The 23,525-nt window shown below is 38.7% G+C and overlaps 1 protein-coding gene across 1 annotated transcript in view; it reads left to right on the forward strand.

The window, feature by feature from the left end:
- Positions 1 to 23,525, forward strand: part of rempA (intraflagellar transport protein rempA) — a 185,998-nt gene that overhangs the window by 89,344 nt on the left and 73,129 nt on the right. The window contains exons 14-15 of the mRNA XM_068228322.1: positions 5,005 to 5,151; positions 11,150 to 11,158. Of these exons, the coding sequence (XP_068084423.1) occupies positions 5,005 to 5,151; positions 11,150 to 11,158 (156 nt within the window). The remainder of the gene's footprint in view (positions 1 to 5,004; positions 5,152 to 11,149; positions 11,159 to 23,525) is intronic.

Raw genomic sequence — 23,525 nt, forward strand, 5'->3', positions numbered from 1 at the left:
GTTGCGAACAGCCAAGATCATGGGGAGGAGGAAAATTATGTTGATGAAATTACTCTTGAGAAAGTGAAAAGGATGGTAAATAAACTCCATTGTCATAAAGCAGCAGGAATAGACGAAATTAGACCTGAAATGGTGAAGTATAGTGGGAAGGCAGGGATGAAATGGCTTCATAGAGTGGTAAGATTAGCATGGAGTGTTGGTAAGGTACCTTCAGATTGGACAAAAGCAGTAATTGCACTTATCTATAAGCAAGGGAACAGGAAGGATTGCAACAACTATCGAGGTATCTCATTGATTAGTATACCAGGCAAAGTATTCACTGGCATCTTGGAAGGGAGGGTACGATCAGTAGTTGAGAGGAAGTTGGATGAAAACCAGTGTGGTTTCAGACCACAGAAGGGCTGTCAGGATCAGATTTTCAGTATGCGCCAGTTGATTGAAAAATGCTACGAGAGGAATAGGCAGTTGTGTTTATGTTTCGTAGATCTAGAGAAAGCATGACAAGGTACCGAGGGAAGATGTTCGCCATACTGGGGGACTATGGAATTAAAGGTAGATTATTAAAATCAATCAAAGGCATTTATGTTGACAATTGGGCTTCAGTGAGAATTGATGGTAAAATGAGTTCTTGATTCAGGGTACTCATAGGGGTTAGACAAGACTGTAATCTTTCACCTTTGCTGTTCGTAGTTTACATGGATCATTTGCTGAAAGGTATAAAATGGCAGAGAGGGATTCAGTTAGGTGGAAATGTAGTAAGCAGTGTGGCCTATGCTGACAACTTGGTCTTAATGGCGGATTGTGCCTAAAGCCTGCAGTCTAATATCTTGGAACTTGAAAATAGGTGCAATGAGTATGGTATGAAAATTAGCCTTTCGAAGACTAAATTGATGTCAGTAGGTAAGAAATTCAACAAAATTGAATGTCAGATTGGTGATACAAAGCTAGAACAGGTCGATAATTTCAAGTATTTAGGTTGCGTGTTCTCCCAGGATGGTAAGATAGTAAGTGAGATTGAATCGAGGTGTAGTAAAGCTTATGCTGTGAGCTCGCAGTTGCGATCAACAGTATTCTATAAGAAGGAAGTCAGTTCCCAGACGAAACTATCTTTACATCGACCTGTTTTCAAACCACCTTTGCTTTACGGGAGCGAAAGCTGGGTGGACTCAGGATATCTTATTCATAAGTTAGAAGTAACAGACATGAAAGTAGCAAGAATGATTGCTGGTACAAACAGGTGGGAACAATGGCAGAAGGGTACTTGGAATGAGGAGATAAAGGCTAATTTAGGAATGAACTGGATGGATGAAGTTGCACCCATAAACCGGCTTCAGTGGTGGGGTCATGTCAGGTGAATGGAGGAGAATAGGTTACCTAGAAGAATAATGGACTTTGTTATGGAGGGTAAGAGAAGTAGAGGGGGACCAAGACGATGATGGTTAGACTCAGTTTCTAACGATTTAAGGATAAGAGGTGTAGAACTAAATGAGGCCACAGCATTAGTTGCAAATAGAGGATTGTGGCGACATTTAGTAAGGCATAACAGTCCTTAATGATAATGTATGTATGTATGTATCCTTTCTTAAAGATGGGTCCTATTACACCCTTCTTCCAATCTTCTGGTACTTTTATTTCATTCCGCACTACGCGCACCATCCTGTATAGCCACTGTGTACCCACTTCCCTTGCAGCTCGTATCATCTCCACTCCTGTTGCTTTCACCAGTTTCATCCTCTTCACAGCTTCCTCCACTTCTGCCCAAGTTAACTCGTCCATTTGCTCCTCACACCTGTCATCAGTTCCCTTTCTTTTTCCCTAGTGGCTTTACATTGCACCGACACAGATAGGTCTTATGGTGACGATGCGATAGGAGAGGCCTAGGAGTTGGATGGAAGTGACTGTAGCCTTAATTAATTTACAGCCCCAGCATTTGCCTGGTGTGAGAATGGGAAACCACGGAAAACCATCTTCAGGGCTGCCAACAGTGGGGTTCGAACCCACTATCTCCCGGATGCAAGCTCACAGCCGTGCGCCCCTAACCGCACAACGAACTCGCCTGGTGTCATCAGTTTCTTCAGTATAACCTTCTTCACTTAATCCAACCACATCTAGGAGGTCCTCAAAGTATTCCTTCGAGGTTAGTTTAGTTTCATCCTTTTTCCCCACTAGGTTACCATTTTTATCCTCTATTCTGTCCACTTCACTCTGTCTACATTTTCTTTTATTTCTCACAATTCCATACAATATTTTCCAGTTGCCTTTGCTATCTTCCTCCATCATCTGTTTCCACTTATCCATGCACTTCCTCCTCTCCTCTGTAACTACATTTTTAGTTTACATCCATTTGTTCATATAGTCTTCTCTTGTCCCTGGTGTTCTTTGTTGGAACCAAGGCCAAAAGGTCTTGTTTTTCATCCCTACTACTTCTTTCACTGTGTCATTCCACCAGGGTGTCTCCTTCCATTTCTTCCTTCTGCAGGTCCTTCCACATGTTGTTTCTGCAAGCTTTTACCAAAGTACTTTTAAATCTTTCCCATTCATCCTCTCCTGTCCTTAGTTCGTCTGTTGGCAAGTTCTTGATACTCTTCCTTGATTTCCTTCTCTTTCAATTTCCATACTTTTATTTTCCTTTCCTGGTCTTCTGAATTTTTTATTTCTTTCAGTATTCGAGGTTTCATTACCAACAGCCAGTGGTCACTTTCGAAGGCCACTGATGGTATTACCTTCACATTACCATCTCATCTCACAGTCGAAGAGCATATAGTCCACGACTGATTTCAGTGACCAACCCTGCTATACCATGTTATCTTGTGTCTCTCCTTCTTCTTAAACCATGAGTTTCCTACCATCAACCCATTCCTCTCGCAAAACTCCAGTAATTTGTTTCCTTCGTCATCCCTCTTTCCCCAACCTTCTGGTCCCAGCACATTCTCATAGCCCCTCCTGTTCATACCTACGTGGGCATTTAAATCTTCCATGACTATAATGTGCTGCCCATTTAGCTGTTCCTGCAATTGATCCTCAAAATCTTCCTTCTCTTGCAGAGTGCAACCTTCCTGAGGGGCATACACCTGAAGTACTTCCAAGCTCTTTCCTTTTATAAATATTTTTATTTTCATAATTAGGTCACTTATCCCCTTAGCTTCCATTTTCAGTCCGTTTCTCACTACTACTCCCAACTCCACTATCCCTTTCCTCTTCCTTTCCACTCCAGTACAGCCTGAAACCATTCCTCAGTTCTTTATTACTTTCTCCTCTCCACCTTGTCTCTGACAAACCTAGTATATATATTTTCCTTTCCTCCATCACATCCACAAATTCCTCCACTTTGTTTATTAATGTAATGTTCAGTGTTCCAAATCGTAGTCTGTTGGCTAGTCTTATGATATATCCATCCAGCTTAATGTTCCTTTTCTTAAAAGCAACTTTTAATCCATCACCGGCTTGCTGGGACTGTCGTGACTTCACCATGTTATGATATGGTATGGAAATATAGAGTGTATTTACTATGACTTACATATGAAACTTGGACGATGATTGGATGTGTTGAGATAGAAAAATTAATTAAGCATAACTGATATGCTGACAAAGATTCAGTGAGTAACTGGTTTTATTTATTCGTATCAGAAGCAATACATCATATAAATTATTAGTTAAGAATGAAAAATAATTAAATAGGCCTAACTGGTAAAAAAACATACTAGAGGTACATTCAGAGTAACAATTATATCATATCGGACCAGAATTTGGCAAGATCTCGACCATTTGGTGTGGCCTTCACTAAATCTTGCATGGTGCAAACGAGAGGGCAGGAGTGGGTAACTGATGAAAGATAAGACACCCTCTGATGGATAAATTAAATAAACTAGAACTAATGATTTCATCATGCTGTTCTATGAGAGAATGGCACCAAGATATTAAAGTAGGCCTATACATTTTAGTGTATCTAGGGAAGGAACCTTGAACTAGCAAAAGGGGCAGGTGACACTTTCAAACAGAATAATAACATAATAACATTGGAGATAATACATGCCACAAGTTGTAGAATACCATCACAGAAAGGATTTGCATGTTAAACCAAATAATATTTTTAAAACTCTTCAAGAAGTTCAGGGATATTACTACAAAGGTAAGAAAGTTCTATCACTTCATTGCAGTTCACTGTCAGTTCACAAAACTGTTAGTTAATGTCAAAAAGTAGTATTGAGTAGTATTGAACAGGTGGAGAATCCTACCCTTTATCTTTGAATGTAAAACTGTTAGTGTTTAACACATGCAGAATAAGGTTAGGTTGAGTGATATGCACAATACATACTGAGTACATCTTATTTTACAAAATTATATTACTGGGATGTAAAGGATGAAAAGGAAGGTTGTTCCTCTTTACAAATCTACGCAACCGCCCTCTGCTTGCTTTAAACTGTGAGATTCCTATGTTGCTTTTCTCTGGGAACTCCAGCGCCTTTAACTGTAGCATTTCAAGCAAAACATTATTATTCATTATATCATCATTGTCATCATCAACATCATCATCATCATCATCATCATCATTGTTATTATCTGTTATAAGTAAATGCATTGAAAACTTCCTGCCCCATGTTTTTATAATAATCATGTTATTTGTTTTACATCCCACTAACTACTTTGACATAGTTTTGGAGACACAAGGTGCCAAAATTTTGTTAGACTGTAATTCTCTTACATACGAGTAAACCTACTGACACAAGGCTCACATATTCTAATACCTTCCAAATACCACTAGACCGAACCAGGATGTGTCAGCCAGGGTCTTGGAAAGGTGCGGTTTCCATCTGATAAGCCCAAGCCACACTGGTACTTTTATGATTGAGCTACCTGAATTGATATAAAAATAGTTCACTATTCACCTTATTAGTAGAAGACAGCAATTTATTTCCCATAATGTACAATGAATAACCAACCTAGTAATATATGAGTAATACGCAAAGCCCAATGTTATCTTGTTTGTAATTTGACTGCTCTTAGATTTCAGAGATCATCCTAGTGACGTTCTTCACTACCCCAGAACAAGGACTCATTATTCAGGACATTATGCCTCTGTCCAGAAACTATACTGGTCTTCTTGGCGTACAGACTCCTAACTACTTGCTTCTGAAGAAACTGTCAGATCAGGTAAGAGTAAAATTAAAAGAGTGAATGGTAAGACGTAAGAAGCTTCCTCATCTATAACCTATAAGTAGTTCTAAGAATTGTATGTAAATGCATGTCTTTACCAAACGTTGGGGTTTGATGAATCTCGTGGAAATATTCCCCTGTGGGTGGGTGTGATAGAATAACACCCATGGTATCCCCTTCTTGTTAAAAGATGTGACTAAAAGGAGCTCCATGGGCTCTTAACTTGGGAGCATGCATTGGCAACCATGGGGCCCTTAGCAGAGCCCTGGTTTTTGCTTCCACTTACTTGTGCCAGGCTGCTCACTTTCATCTATCCTATCTGATCTCCCTTGGTCAACTCTTGTTCTTTTCTGACCCGAACGCTGTTAGGTGCTGAGGGCTAGGGAGCCTTTCATTTTCACACCCTTCTTGGCCCTTATCTTTCTTTGGCTGATATCTTCATTTTTCCAGATGTTGGACCCCTTCCATTTTCTTTCTTCTGATGAGTGTTAATAGAGGATGGTTCCCCAGTTGTGCTTCCTCTTAAAATAGTAACCACCACCACCACCACCACCACCACCTCTCATGGAATTAACTGGATTGGAAAATATTGTGTAGTGCATATTTGTGCATATTTTTTCTCCTATTCTGTGTAATTTGCATTATTTTTATTCCTGGCGCACATCAAGCAAGCTGGCTTTGGCCAAACCTACAAGTTTGCGAAGGGACGGAAGACTGGAAGCTTTTGTGGAGTCCTAGAAAAGTCATACTAACAGTCCAAGATTAAGATATACCATAGTTCCCTCCTCATTAAGTACCCCCACCCTCTCTCTTCTATTATCCAGCAAACAAGGGGGAAAACCTCAGTTAGGTATGCATCCTTATCATTCGGGCTACCACCTTGTGACACCTGCAAACTCACCACATCAGTCAAAAAATATGAAGATAAAAATATGGAAGGGAACACACAAAAGGACTAATTCAATGACAGGTCAATGTAGGAAGAAGAAATACTAGAAAGTGAAGGCAAGGACAAACATGAAAACACAAAAGGACAAGGACAATCTCCACATCTTCATACACTGCCATCTTCAAATAGATAGGCTCTCTCTTCATCAATACCTGTTTACATCTATATCTTCTCATCACGTTGATGTCCATCACACTGTGTCAGGAAAAATCTGGACTCGTCTGTGAACAACACAGGTCTCCATTGGCGAAGTTGCCAGTTGACGTGGGTACGGGTAAACAGAAGGTGAGCTGCGCGATGTTGCTGCTTTAATCGGGACACTCGAACAGGATGTCTGGGTCGTAAGGACACTTCTCTTAACCTGTTCCTTACTGTCTGGTCAGACACCGTGACTCCAGTGATCTTCTGAGGTCTTGTTGCAGTTCTCTGGCAGTTGCTGAACAACGCCGCAATGCACAGATGGTCAGATATTGGTCATCCTGTGGGGTTGTCATGCGTCCACGACCTTGCCCAACCCTCCTTGTGAACTAGCCTGTCTCATTGTAGCTATTCCACAAGCGTTGAATAACTGACGGAGAGACATTGAGATCCACAGCAACATGACGAAAAGACCATCCTTCCTGGATCAAAATGACGGTCCTTGCGACTTGAATGGGATGTGCTGGTTTATGTAGAGTGTGCTCAAATGCTGCAGTAGTCTGTGTACCTCACAGCGACACACGGACGCACCACTATTCACTTTGTTTTGAGGGGTCACCTGACAGTTTAATGCATGGCTTTGCCTACAGATGGAGTATAACTTTGATTTGACATACCCTGAGTAGCTACGATCTCAAGGCATGCTGTACGACCATTGGAACCCCATCTACCAAATTAACATTCACATACCAGACGTTACAAAACATATTCCCCTAATTTTTTTGAACTGTGTATTTTGAAGTATCTCGACAGTGTTCCTGTTCCTAAACTATATTTCTGTAAAAATCCAGGAGAAGGTAAACAGATACCTTGGTTTAAAAGCATAAATGAGAGCTTACCAGGACTAAACACTAGGAAAGAAGAAGAAGAAGAAGAAGGTCTTTTACATTCCAGTAAAACTAGTGACACGGGGCTGACGTATTTGAGCACCTTCAAATACCACCGAACTGAGCCGGGATCGAACCTGCCAACTCGGGCTCATAAAGCCAGCGCCTTAATCATTTGAGCTTTTCATCCCCGGTCGGGAGGCACCAGCATGTTGGTGAACATCTTCCAGGGCTATATGGCTTTGCAAAATGCACTGAAAGCACATCTGGTAGAGGAGAAGAAAGAAGACATTGTTACTGAAGTTTTAGGAGTTTTGATAGAAGACCACATTGAACATGCATCCAAGTGTTTGCAAGCATTTTGGTTTCTGACATCTAATGTGGACAGCAAGAGGGGCTTCTTTGCTTACACAAAGATACTTTCTGTTGCACAACTCTGCTTGCTGATAACATTGAAACCATGCTTAGTTTGTACTTTGGAGAAAAGCAATTCAAATGTTAAAAAAAAAAAATGTAGGCTATGTGTAAATCCATATTAAAGGGCAGATCACCTAACTTTATTTCGAGGTATCATTTATTTCTGTTTATTTCTATAACATTTTGTATATTTGGTTAAGATTTAATAACAAGGATACATTATAGGAATTCACTTTAAAAACCCTTATTACAAAATTATATTTACCCCATATTATAAGGAAGATTTCACAATAAGCATTAATCAGTATGGCAGTTTATTTCATGAAATACCTACCAAAGTAGGTTTTAACAATGAAATCAACAGTTTTATTGCACCAAAAAGTAAGGCCTTTAGTCATGAATTAACTATAATCATTCTTACTTTATTTTGTTTTATGTTTGTTCAGTTGGTCTTCAACTGTTTAAAAATATTACAATGTTACGTGTTGCATAAAGTACCAGCAACAATACCCCTTTCTAGGAGAACCTTAAAAATATTACAATGTTACGTGTTGCATAAAGTACCAGCAACAATACCCCTTTCTAGGAGGGCCTGAATGTGTACATAGGTACATTAAAGAAAAGGAATAACTTTAAGTTTCTTGAATTATCGATATCTCATTGCTATTAGATGACTAGTAAGGTGAGTCCAAACAGCATTACAGAACAAAATAATTTATTATTTATAATTCATTACAAAAAATAACAGTGGATTTTAAGTACATGATGACATGCTTGCTTGGCATCAAATAAAATGGAAGTGTATATACAAACATGAAAAAAAAAAAAAAATGTACACACTGGTAATGCAAAAGAGATGGCTTAACAAAGGATGTTTACTGAACATGTCAACAGAGGAAAGCAAATGTTTAATGTGGCCTCCATTAATTTCTACACATGCTTCACTTTGTTTTAGTGCCAACATTAAGACTTTTTCTGAAATAATCCTTTGCACCCTTTATTGTCACACAAGCATTTTCATTGCACTGTTTAACCCTTTCTGGCCCTTAGCGCCTAAAAGCGCCCGACTGTTCATTTAGCCTTCCGGTCCTTAGCACCCGAAAGCACCCGGCTGCATTATCTGCATTCGTCTGCGATCTGTGCGATAGTTTTTTATTTTTCTCATCAGTGAAGTGTTTATAAGGCATTTATGAACACGCAGTGCAATCTACAAGTCTTAGGGAATAAAGGAAGAGAAATAATCTGTCTTGACGTTGCCTAGGCAACGGTCTTGAACTTCCGCGAGAGCGGGTCAGCTGTTTCGTCCGTAAACGTGGCGGGATTGAATATCGCGTATATTGAAACTGAGCTGAATATGGGCGAAAAAAGTGACACAGAATCCTTGAGTAGGGGTGCACGTGAATTTTTAATGAGTGAATAATGTATCAACGAAGATAATTTTAGTGATAACAGTGATATGAATGAAAACGAATATCGATAAATCGGACCTGATGGCGATGCCACGGCAATTCAGGTAACACAAATATTACGTTTCGTTACTCCGAATGATTATATGGATGATGTTGAACCTGCGCATAATTCGGAAAGAGTATTAGGGGAAAGAGATTGTTTTTTACGTATGTTAGGAGGAGAAAAACTATTCAGTGACATAGCCTATTGCGCATATAACAATGCAGCCTTCAAACAGTCGCATTCCGGTAAGATAAAAACAGAATGGGAAGACCCTTGCGCAGATGAAATAAAATCTTATATACATGGGCATCATTCCACTTCCAAACTCACGTGATTATTGGTTTTGAGGGATTCAGACAACATGGGAATGTGACAAATGCAGACTGTCTCTGTGTCGAGTATCACGAGGAGGGTGGGGGGAAACACATTATGACTTAATAAACAGAGAAAAGGATGTGATGGTATATTTTCTAATGTTATTGAAAATTTGAGTTAATTGTGGTCAATAGTTTTTACTGTATTTAACTTTTTCTGAAACAATACGGTCTGTTTCAGTTTTTGCTAAATAATAGGTTGAAACCTGGGGATTAGTGGAGTGAAAATGCGGGCGGGAAAGGGTTAAGTTCTTCAACAGTTGTCACTATGCCTCTGTCATACACAAAAACTTCAACATACCCTCTCAGGAAGAAATCACATGGGTTTAAGTCTGGGGACCTTGGTGGACACTCGTGTGGGAACCCTGTGACCTATTCACTTCCTGCGATACTGCACATCGAGAATATCTGTCATTTGTTGGCTGAAGTGTGCTGGAGTACCATCATGTATGACCCCCTCTGGATGGGGGGCACAGATGAAGAATACACCCACGGTATCCCGTGTCTGTTCTAAGAGGCGATTAACAGGAGCAACCAAGGGATGATTGAATTAGAACTATGAGACTACTTGTAATTAGTACCATCACGCAAGGAACACCATGGGTCACCTTTACTTGCGATTTGTGATTAGTAGCAACATAAGGTGAATCAGTATGGGTTTTCCAGTAGTCGTGATTAGTACCACTATAAGCGGAACACCACAGGCTTACATTGCTTGTGATTAGTGTGAGAAACACCATGGCTCTGGTCATTGCCTGTGATTAGTACCACTACATGAGTGACACCGTGGGTGTGCGTTGCCTGTGATTAGTACCACTGTGTGAGAAACACCACTGAATAGTACAAGTCTGTTATTAGCAAAGGCACCCATGCCTGGGAGCAAGGGGGGCTGTTCTGCCCACCCCCCTCCCAGCTCTCAGGGAAAGGCAAAAATCTAATGTAGTCAGGTGTTTTTCTTTCAAGTCGGTATTACGTAGAAATAGTGGTACCGCCCCCCACAACAGGCAGGGCATACCATGGGTGTTATTCTACCGCCATTCATCTTCCAAAATTTTAAAAATACTACATACCCCCAGATCTAGCTCCCCCCCCACCCCCTCCTTACAAACTGTCATATGGGCGCCCATGGTTATTAGTTCACCTATGTGAGGAACACCATGGGTTTGCGTTGCCTATGAGTGGCGCCATAATGTGAGAAACACCATAGGTCTGCGTTACCTGTAAGTAGTGCCATAATGTGTGGAACACTTTAAGTCTACGTTACTTATAATTAGTACCACTTCATGAGAAATACCATGGTTCTTACTTTTCTTGGGATCAGGGGCTGTTGACCTTGATTTTGGACCCCTTTAGACAACAAGCATCATCGATTCAGGATTGTGCTTTGGAAGCAGCACCTTAGTCGGTACATACTATTGTTTTAGGATAGTTTTTGGGGAGGTGGAGCATTACGGGTCAAATCCACCGATTGTTTTAAGTTCATAATCATTGTTCATCATCTCTTTTTTTCAATTCTAGTTAGTGGATTAAGTTTGGAATTATTTTAAACTTTCATTATTGCAAGAGTTGGATCCGCTGATTATTTTAAATTCATATTCATCCATTCATTCTTCACCATCACATTTTGAATTTTGGTCAGTGGATGAATTTTGGACTTTTAAATTGTCATTACAGTTCATCTCATTTCCTACCATGAGGGGCCAGTGACCCAGATGTTAGGCTCCTTTAAACAACAAGCATCATTATGATCAACCAGTAAGCATCTGGTCGACCTCCAGAGGGAAGGTGTTGAAGAGTGGGACTGGCTAGATCAGGACAGCCTAACTGCCTGGCGGGCAACATGCCTAAGGCCCGATTGTATAAAGCAGTTGATCCTAGATCAAGGCATAAAACTGATTCTAGATCACGCTGATCCTCAAATTTGTGTTGTATAAACGTTGATCCGAGATCATGTTTTCTTAATCACAAATCAAAATTGATCCAACAATTTCCTTGGATCAAGCCTTGTGATCCGGATCAAGTAGTGTTCTTGTACCGGTATTGTAGACCGCATTTATCAACATGAAAGGAAGAGGGCTTTTGTAGTGCAAAATAGTGCCGTAACAATAATCATGGTAAGAAAAAAAGATGTTATGCATTATTACCTGTATTTAATCTTATGAAGGGATTTTTATCGCGATTCTGTCTTCGAATTACAGATGTCTGACTTCTCCGATTTTTCTTCAGATGACGATAATGAAGAATTTTGGCGGTCTCTCCGAGTATTCCAAGAAAGAGGAAACCCATTCTTAGAACTTAGCGACAGAGCTTTTAAAATGAGATTCCGTCTAACCAAACACACTGTTGAGGTTATTGAAGGTAGACTTCGAGACTCTCTAATGAGACGAATGAATTGAAACCAGCCACTTACTCCAATGTTCCAGTTTCTATTGACTCTGCGATTTTACGCGACAGGGAGTTTTCAAATCGTAGTTAGTGATTTATTCAAAATTGATAAGGCTACGGTTTGTCGAGACATCCATAAAGTAACACGAGAAATTGCTGCGTTGAGACCTCAATTTATCAATATGCCGACTGACCAGAGAGAAGCAAGGAGAATCATGCGTCATTTCTATGACATAGCTCATTTTCCAGGAATTCTTGGTGCTATAGACTGTACACATGTGCCTATCATATCGCCAGACGGTAACAACGCCGAAGTGTTCAGGAACAGGCATGGATGGTTCTCCTTGAATGTACAGGTTATATGTGATGCTAATGTGTGTTATCTAGACATAGTTGCAAGGTGGCCTGGATCTGCACATGACAGTAATATATTCGATAACTCTAGAGTTCATGCTCGGTTTGAGGCGGAGGAAATGCCCAAAGGATTTCTTCTTGGAAACAGTGCCTACCGTTGCTGTGAGTACATTCTCACTCCAATATTACACGAAGCGACACCTGCTGAGATGACATAAGAGATCGCGATCCACAATTGAAAGAACTTTCGGGATTTCCTTGCTTGAAGATGGGTCTTCGAGTGAAATTGCTTCGGGTTCCTCCTATTATAGTCGCAACGTTTGTCCTACATAACATGGCCTTAGATTCCATAGATGGTGAACCTGAAGTAGAAGGAGATATTTTTGCAGGAAGAAGGGTTAACGAGGGACTTCCTGTCTTCGAAGAAGCTGGGCTGAATGGAGGAAATACTGCTGTTAGGAATGAAATAATTAACGTGTTCAGGTATGTTTTTAATATTTCTAAGTACTAACAAGACTATACATTTGTATGAACAAGAATGCTCATTTGCTTTGGCTTTAGCCGCCGCTAGCTCATATTTTTTTAATTTCCTGGTCTAGTTTGAGATTTTCCATTTTTATGGCGTGTTGTGCCTCTAGATATTCCAGTCTTCTCTTGTAGAAGTTGTCCCTTAAACTACTCTCAGCTTCAGCTCTTCTCTTTTTAGGAGGTGAAGTTCATCTGCTGGGCCCAGGATTGACATCTGTATCTGGTACTTGTTCCTAAAATCAGTCGGTCAGAATTGAAATACGAGAATGTGATGATAAAGAAGAAGAAGAACGGCTGTGCTGTAAAAGCTAGTCGAATAATAATAATAATAATAATAATAATAATAATAATAATAAGGAACAGTTAAGCGTGTGAAAAGTATATTTGATTTATGGCCAGTTTCTGGAATGACAGTTATCTGTAGATGAGTAGTTATCAGTGACCGAACATGGTGATACATTTAAAATGAGTTTCCGAAACAACAGTTGTCGGCTTATTCACAGTTATCTGCGCAAAGACGGGTAACTGCAGCTAGTGCTGTAGGTACCTCTGTGCTAGAACTGATTCCAGCAAATTAGTTTCATAAACATTAGTAGGTGATAATGAACCGACTATAGTATATTTACAGTCATTCATTATAGTTTTAACGTGCTTGGGTGTGCTGGAGTTTACAATATTTTGGTCAGTACGTTTATTTCCACGTTATCACTAGCTTAGTAACTGATTCCACCTGTATGGTGTCATCTGTCCCAGCTGTTTTGGTTACAATTACCTCGGAGCATGACGCTCCTACTGTAGATATAAATTCCAACACGGGAAATGAATCATCAAATAAAATGGAAGTCGAATCAAACCAGGCTCAGATTGATCTTTCAGTGCAACTATAATGTTAAAGATTTCTTTCATCAGGCTTTGAATCATGAGTCTCACCAACAGTTAGTGAACACCCAATCTGAAATTATGGAGTATTTGCCATTAGCATTTACATTTGTACTAAATGATCTCTTAGGTACCGGTATGCACTTAATATAAGCCTGCTGAATAATAAATAGTTTATCGATTTTTGTTGCTTTTTTAATGTTATTATATCTTTTAACCGGTGACGTGAAGTCTGATAGACTCCCAATAAACATAAAACATCTGCAGGGAGCTGTAGTTTATGTTAGCTTCTTATCTGTGGACTTAACATCAGCATTTTCGAGAGTATTTCTGAGTATTTTTGTCAATGCATGTTGCGTGGTCAGTGTAAGTAAAACTTTTCAAGAGACTAGTCCGTTGCAGTTATAAGAAATACAAATCTCAGTTCGAGAAGTACATTACGGAAATACTAATAAAAAATGTAGTGGTACCGGTATCTATTTTCTTTTGGCTATTGGAGATTGCAGTTTGTAACGCTTTCGTGTTGTTCAAGTTGTGCCATGAAAGCCCAGAAGAAATGGAATTCTTGAAGAGTTTAGCATCTGATCAGATGAAATTACATGCACGTTTTTCATTTATATTATTATTGTTTACGCTTGTGTTCTGGATCAGTGAAAAGTGATCTGTTTGGTAATCGCGGTGTATTTGTATAATTTTAGTGACGACAACGGATCTAGGTGAAATTTAAGACTATATCTGCATACTGTGCGTTATTAGATCAGATATATTCATATTATGAGAGATTATTACATGCTGAATGAGATTGATTGAAATGACTGTGTACATGTTTGCCAACCATTTCTCATTATAGGAAACTTCTGCTAGTAAAAGTAAGTAGATATTACCAAAATAACCCTAAAAACATTTGCGTAGATACATCTATTGGAGGACGAGAGATACTAAACATGACGATTTCTGTACTGTTAATTACCAGGGCTTATAAATATGGACTTAAGTTTCCAGAAACTCACTGAAGTTAACAGTGCAGTTAGTTACAAACACATTTAGGTAACTCATAGGTAAATGTAGTGTACCAGAAACCGGCCATTATATGTAATATCTATCTGAATTAACACCCTTAAGTCTGTTGCAATATACAGTAGTCACGTAACTTGATACATTACCATGTTGTAAGAAATCCCACTGACAGCTATTTCCTCCACGAAAGCAACGAATTGAGATTGTGATTCGTTCACTGCAGTTTCCATTGTAAGTGCAGGATCCTCCACATCGCATTCACATACATCTAAATAATAAAATTAGACATTATGTACTTCCATAGTAAATGTGCACTGTACTTAGTTAACCTGTCATTAGTCAACAAGAGATAGTTTGTAATTTTTATTGGAGTTACTGATGACCGATTAATTAAGGGAAAAGGCTTATTGCAATATTAACTAGAACGAAAAACAAACTAACATCAGGCATAGTCCTGTGTATCGGTAATTTATTTACAATGCCCTATGCTTGTGAAAAGCGTAGCTCTGTATGAGTCTACACTTCGAATACCCTGTACCGGTATTCCTAGTTATTTATATCAGGATTTCAAGGTTAACTTACCAAAAATAACTTCTTGGTGGAAGTTCGCATCGCAATCGGACTTGCAGGCTAGTGGAAGGAATTGAGGTTTTAATGCTGCTACGAGTTTCTGTCCAGCTTCATCCACCGTAGGTTGTACGAATGGACCTCCGCCTGTTTTATGAATGCTGACCTAGTAAGAATGTACAGTTGGTTAAGTACAATACTCCGAAGTCTCAACTAGTGATTAATACGCAAATATGTATTTCTTTACTTACTTTATCGTCTGCAGCCGACTTCTTCGTTCGTCGTTTTACATTCTTGTAACATAACTGCAAGGTTTTCCAATCCCGTCGCGCCACATTTGCGTGGGAATTGAAGTCTGAAGCTAGTGCTTTCCAGGCGTTTTCCTTCTCTTTCGTACTTACAGCATCAGTCTTTTTATTTTTAATTGTATTCTTATATTTAGTAACAACTAAATCAATTAACAACTCCTTTTCGTATGCTGTAAAATTCGGCGCTCGATTTCTTCGCTCATTGACATCCAATGTACGAGTAATAGACAAGAAAAATGTTGCACCGATCAATACATTTATTGTGAATGAATTATTGCACTAGTACCAGTTTTGACCTATTGTGGCCATCATCAGCTAGCACACAAATTTACAGTCATAGGACAAAATTACAAAAATGTTACGTAAGAGTATCCGGATGTCTAATGAAAAATGGAAGTAAAATATATTGCAGTATGTTGCGTTAAAATAAATCTGATTAAAAGTGGTGATGGTTAGAATAAACTAAAACCTATTGATTGAGCATGGACATGAGTACATAAACACATTAAAATATATATGCCACATCATAAGACACTAAAAAATATAGCACATTAAACACATTAAAACATGGTACATTTTAAAAACGTCTATTAAAATTTGAGTTCATGTTGCGTTGCATTCATTCTTCAATCCTCTTGTAGTTCTTGTGTTAAGTTGTATAGGTGAATATCGAGAATGTTCTGTGGCTGATATACTTTGTATTGGTATGTTATAAGAACTCTTGTCATTAAAATTTGAAAATTGAGTACTGTGCAATTCAACTGTTGATGTAGTCAGGTAAGATTTATATATACAGCAAGATAGGGTTTAATTTTAGAGCAGTTGGTTGTGACACTTCTCTCGTCTATGCACGTTATATGGTTGTTATCTGTAAAGAAAAGCTAATATGAGTATGGCGTATGTATGAAGGAATGCCTGGATGTATGTGTGAAATGAAAAAAGTACTTACTGTTGTTGCTGTGGAGGTTGTGAACCGATATGTTTGGAGATTTGTTGTGTTCTGCTACGAGTACGTCTAGGGCTCATATGAGCTGTGTGGAGGGATGTTGGTGGAGGGGATGGAGGAGTGGCTATTGTGAAACACAATTAGTAAACACGCGTCATAACAAACCAACGAATCACAAACCTAACCCCGCCCCTACCTTCACAATAGCCACTCCTCCATCCCCTCCACCAACATCCCTCCACACAGCTCACATGAGCCCCAGACATACTCGTAGCAGAACACAACAAATCTCCAAACATATCAGTTCACAGCCTCCACAGCAACAACAGTAAGTACTTTTTTCATTTCACACATACATCCAGGCATCATACCAATACAAAGTATATCAGCCATAGAACATTCTTGATATTCACCTATACAACTTAACACAAGAACTACAAGAGAATTGAAGAATGAATGCAACGCAACATGAACTCAAATTTTAATAGACGTTTTTAAAATGTACGATGTTTTAATGTGTTTAATGTGCTATATTTTTTAGTGTCTTATGATGTGGCATATATATTTTAATGTGTTTATGTACTCATGTCCATGCTCAATCAATAGGTTTTAGTTTATTCTAACCATCACCACTTTTAATCAGAGATATTTTAACGCAACATACTGCAATATATTTTACTTCCATTTTTCATTAGACATCCGGATGCTCTTACGTTAACATTTTTGTAATTTTGTCCTATGACTGTAAATTTGTGTGCTAGCTGATGATGGCCAAGATAGGTCGAAACCGGTACTAGTGCAATAATTCATTCACAATAAATGTATTGATCGGTGGAACATTTTTCTTGTCTATTACATTGAATCCAATCAATACAGAATATGAAACTTATAAATAATAACATTGACATCCAAGTTCATGTCCATTTTTCAGTCGATGTGTTTGAGATCTGATTGACACCAAGATTGACACTACGTCAGAGAGATTAAAAACATGAAATAACGTGACTTTACTACCAACATACTCCTGATTAGTACGAATTTCCCACGCTGTTTACGACGTTGCCAAGCGAAATTCTATGATGACGGATCAAAGTTGATCCGGATCATGAGATCCGAGATCAATGTTATACAACACAGCGAGCAGCTTGGAAAGGATAATTTTCTGATCACGAATCAAAATTGATCTCGGATCAGCTATGTTTATACAACCGGCTCTTAGTGTATGAGGTGAATTAACGCCTTATTATGATGCAGATCATGATTTAGGTGTTCGATACTCTGATGCATTTCCCAAATAATATTTCACATTTTTCATAGGTTTATGTGTAGATCTTGTTCTTAGCACTTTTTTTTTTTTTTTTTCAACAAACAGGGAAGCACATCTTCAAAGACTCAACTGTACTTGTGTCTGTTGAGATGATTTGGCAGCCAGCATGGTTCTCTTAAGAAGCTACCAACAATACCACATCAAACATTCATCTAAATTTTTTGCTGATGTAGAGCTACGAGTACAGAATGGGGATTTTCATTGGACCATTCATGCACATTATGCATGTTTATCACACCGTCATGAGAAAAGCAAGCTGCTTCTGTAAATAATATTCTGGAGAAGTTCAAATTTTAGGGCCAATATTGTGTATTCCAGCATTTTGGATAATTGCAAGGTAACAGCTCCTGGACACATCGCAGATGAAGTTGATGCAGTCCTTCGTCTGACAATGTTTACTACTCACATGTATGTGGTATGTACAATATCAGTTTGATGCATACTGAGAATCAGATTATCAAATCTCTATAGAACACTTTTCTGCCTTGTCAATACTTTACATATTTTATTATACTTAATTACCGTACATGTTTCGAGGGCCAACTATTCCCTTCTTCAGCGGTGCCAAAACATCAATTAATCTTTGGACTTGGTACATTGGTACAAATATACCAATTATGTATAAATCTTGAAATTGGTAAAATATTTCTCTGTGTTTCACCTTTCACTTACTTATTATGTCACTTGTTACAGACTTTAAACTAGAAATTTTCAAATCATAAATAATAACATCTATTAAAATAATCACTATATGCTAATTTTGCGTCCTTATTTACATCTAAAAAGAATAAATGTTTCTTCATGTCTAAATTTACATTTACTTTGTCATTTAGTAAAACACTTTAAAATAAATAGTTTCCTATCCGTAAAATAAATAAATAAATAAACAACACCTATTAAGTTAGTCACTATGTAAAAATATTTTCTGCTCTCGTCTTGAAATGTTTTTTCTTCTTTTCTTTTTTCCTTAAGTTTGCTATAATTCTGAGACCTCCTTTTAATCCCGTCCGACCATGCTAGCCATTTTAACCATCCAATTCTTCAGTTTCATCTAATTTTATCCACAAATTAAAGTGATGTAACATGGTCTGAACCAAACAATATGTCCTCCTTGCTGTCAGTGACCTTACGGGGCGAGCTGCTACTATGCTGCCGGTTACGTGATGACCATGCTAGCCATTTTACCGTCAAATTCTTCAGTTCAACTGGTTGCCAAATTTAACCACGAACGAAATATTATTGCACTAGTCTGAATAAACAAACATGTTCTTGCTCTCTGCTGTCAATAACCTTAGTAGGTGCGCTGCTATTTGTTGCTAAGCTGCCGGTTGAGGGTAACTGGTGATGTAATTGCGATTTCTTGATTTACTAGTTTCATTTCCGTACTGATAGTTCACGTATGTGTAGACAAGAAAAGGTTCCACTTTATCAATACAATTTTACTGTAAGAATTAGCTTACAGGACCGGTTTCGACTGGCATAATGGATGGTGTGAATTCCATAACATACTGATCCGGAAACTTCTCGGTGTTGTGAATATATGCCGGGATCTTGCCTTAGTATAATTTTTTTATTATTATTATTATTATTATTATTATTATTATTTATCATCATCATTTGGACGTATGAATACGCCCCCCCCCCCACGGGTTACAACATGAATATCTTTACATATGTGTCAAGCATTAGTTAGTATTGCTTTTTCTAAAGGGAGAAGCAATGGGGAAGCATCATGTCCAAATTGGGCATATTAAGTGTAAAATGCTTGACATATATGTAAAGGTATTCATTCAGACTAGTGCAATAATATTTCGTTCGTGGTTAAACTTGGCAACCAGTTGAACTGAAGAATTTGATGGTAAAATGGCTAGCGTGGTCATCACGTAACCGGCAGCATAGTAGCAGCTCGCCCCGTAAGGTCATTGACAGCAAGGAGGACATATTGTTTGGTTCAGACCAGTGTTACATCACTTTAATTTGTGGATAAAATTAGATGAAACTGAAGAATTGGATGGTTAAAAAGGCTAGCATGGTCGGACGGGATTAAAAGGAGGTCTCAAAATTATAGCAAACTTAAGGAAAAATGAAAAGAAGAAAAAACATTTCAAGACGAGAGCAGAAAATATTTTTACATAGTGACTAACTTAATAGGTGTTGTTTATTTATTTATTCATTTATTTTATGGATAGGAAACTATTTATTTTAAAGTGTTTTACTAAATGACAAAGTAAATGTAAATTTAGACATGAAAAAACATTTATTCTTTTTAGATGTAAATAAGGACGTAAAATTAGCATATAGTGATTATTTTAATAGATGTTATTATTTATGATTTGAAAATTTCTAGTTTAAAGTCTGTAACAAGTGACATAATAAGTAAGTGAAAGGTGAAACACAGAGAAATATTTTACCAATTTCAAGATTTATACATAATTGTTATATTTGTACCAATGTACCAAGTCCAAAGATTAATTGATGTTTTGGCACCGCTGAAGAAGGGAGTAGTTGGCTCTCGAAACATGTACGGTAATTAAGTATAATAAAATATGTAAAGTATGACAAGGCAGAAAAGTGTTCTATAGAGATTTGATAATCTGGTTCTCAGTATGCATCAAACTGATATTGTACATACCACATACATGTGTGTAGCAAACATTGTCAGACGAAGGACTGCATCAACTTCATCTGCAATGTGTCCAGGAGCTGTTACCTTGCAATTATCCAAAATGCTGGAATACACAATATTGGCCCTAAAATTTGAACTTCTCCAGAATATTATTTACAGAAGCAGCTTGCTTTTCTCATGACGGTGTGATAAACATGCATAATGTGCATGAATGGTCCAATGAAAATCCCCATTCTGTACTCGTAGCTCTACATCAACAAAAAATTTAGATGAATGTTTGATGTGGTATTGTTGGTAGCTTCTTAAGAGAACCATGCTGGCTGCCAAATCATCTCAACAGACACAAGTACAGTTGAGTCTTTGAAGATGTGCTTCCCTGTTTGTTGAAAAAAAAAAAATGCTAAGAACAAGATCTACAAATAAACCTATGAAAAATGTGAAATATTATTTGGGAAATGCATCAGAGTATCGAACCCCTAAATCATGATCTGCATCATAATAAGGCGTTAATTCAGCTCATACACTAAGGCATGTTGCCCACCAGGCAGTTAGGCTGTCCTGATCTACCCAGTCCCACTCTTCAACTCCTTCCCTCTGGAGGTCGTTCAGATGCTTACTGATTGATGATAATGATGCTTGTTGTTTAAAGGGGCCTAACATTTAGGTCATTGGCCCCTCATGGTAGGAAATGAGACGAACTGTAATGACAATTTTTAAGTCCAAAATTCATCCACTGACCAGAATTCAAAATGTGAAGGTGAAGAATGAATGGATGAATATGAATTTAAAATAATCAGCGGATCCAACTCTTGCAATACTGAAAGTTTAAAATAATTCCAAACTTAATCCACTAACTAGAATTGAAAAAAGAAATGATGAACAATGATTATGAACTTAAAACAATCAGTGGATTTGACCCGCAATGCTCCACCTTCCCAGAAACTAATCTAAAACAATAGTATATACTGACTAAGGTCAGTCAATACGGACCAACATGGTGAAAATAATCAACCAGATTATCATTCACTATTTTCATGATTTCTTCCTGCAGCAGTGGGTTGGCAGTGGGCTGCAAATGCTTTGAGAGTGACCAGAGAACCTGTTTCTCTCAGATGTTGATTGATGGCTTTAAATGTTATCTGATGTGGAAGTTGGTCCCTTTGGGTACCTTTGCTGATAAACACGGCCTGCCCACAACTATCACCGTTTTCCTATGATGATAGACACAAAATAAACACAAAGGCTGCAGAGTACAAACTGACAAGTCCATTCGAACCCATCTCTATTCGTACATGACAACACCGGCTGCTCCATCCCTACCTATGCCAAGTAGCTACTGGTCTTCGGGAATAGGTACTATATCATGTTCCTGCAGTCTTATTTCATTTGTTCATCGCTACACTCATTTCAATAAACAATATATCTATGATACCTCTTTTCACCTTCGTACGACTCATTGGCTGAATGGTCAGCGTTGAGGCCTTCGGTCTAGAGGGTCCCAGGTTCGATTCCCGGTCGGATCAGGGATTTTAACCGCCTCGGATTAATTCTTCTGGCCCAGGGACTGGGTGTTTGTGTTTGTCCCAACACTTGCCTATTCATATTCACACAACACACTACACTACCAACCACCACAGAAACACACAATAGTGATTACATCCCTCCATCTAGGGTTGGCTTCAGGAAAGGCATCCAGCCGTAAAACAGGGCCAAATCCACATGTGCAACACAGTTCGCACCCGCGACCCGATGGGTGTGGGAAAAGCTGTAGGAAAAGAAGAAGAAGAAGACTTCTTTTCACCTTCATTATTTCTGTATCCAGAACAACAGCAGCTGATGACCAGTACTTGCAGATCTTGGCTCGCAGGAACTAAGAAGACTCTGCAACAGGGCTGCATAATGCATTCTTTGCGACAGTTTGGAGAGCTTTATCTGCTCAGACAATCCAAAATAATCTCTTTTTTTTTTTTTTTTTGCTTTATAGTGTACTGAACCTGATAGGTTTTATGGCAACGATGGAATAGAAAAGGGCTAGGTGTAGGAAGGAAGCAACCACGGCCTTAATTAAGCTACAACCCCATTATTTGCCTGGTGTGAAAATGAGAAACAACAGAAAATCATCCTCAGGGCTGCCAACAGTGGGATTTGAACCCACTATCTCCCGAATGCAAGCTGATAGCTACATAACCCAAACTGCACAGCCACTTTCTCGGTAAATAATTTCTATAGCGTCCACCTACACTCCAGAGTTCTTGAGTGAACATCTGGACAACCTCCAGAGGGCAGGTATTCAAAGAGTGGGACTGGGTAGATAGGACAGCCTAACTGCCTGGTGGGCAACATGTCTTAGTGTACAAGGTGATTTAATGCCTTACTATGACGCAGATCATGATTTAGGCCCCCGATAGACTGATGCTGCCGGCCCCGTGGTGTAGAGGTAGCGGTGAAATGGCTGCCCCGTTCTCGAAAGCCAAGAATAACGGCCGAGAGGATGCATCGTGCTGACCACATGGCCCCTCGTAATCTGCAGGCCTTCGGGCTGAATAGCAGTCGCTGAGAGGGCCAAAGCCCTTTCAAGGGCGTTAAGTGCCGTGGGGTTTGGAGCTGGGGAGGGGGGATAGACTGATGCATTCGCCAAATAATATTTCACATTTTTCATAGGTTTATGTGTATTCATCAAAGCAGTCATGTTATTATTTAGTTCTTCTTCCAGGTTGAACTCTGTTCTTGTTTTCTGTACATTGGGTACAGTGTACCGGCATTACAAATACTTTGCAGTATTCTTTATACAGGCGACTAAAATACCCCTGCTCGATCCGAGGTAATCAGTGTCCCAGCCAGATAATCAAAACTTGACAAAGAATACCGCAATGTATTTTAAACGTCGGCAAACTGTACAGAATGTACAGAAAACAACAACACAGTTGAACCCGAAAGAAGAACATAACTACATTCCGTGGAAGCTTTACATCTCACTTGTCAGTCATGTTATTCATCACAGAAGGTGTGTATGTCCCTCCCATACTTTCTGTTGGATTGTAACCAATTTAGTACCTCAGCTAACCAGGTGGTGTGAACATTTTTTAAGTATTTTCATTAAACTAGCCATTTTTCAATTGCTAGTAACGTGATAATTGGTCCAAAAACCTCCTTGTTGTAGAGTAGATTCTTACCAAGATTTGTTTTGTTATACATTGATTTGATTGGCTCCCAATAT

Source organism: Anabrus simplex, chromosome 6, assembly GCF_040414725.1.
Source record: "Anabrus simplex isolate iqAnaSimp1 chromosome 6, ASM4041472v1, whole genome shotgun sequence".
NCBI lineage: Eukaryota > Metazoa > Arthropoda > Insecta > Orthoptera > Tettigoniidae > Anabrus > Anabrus simplex.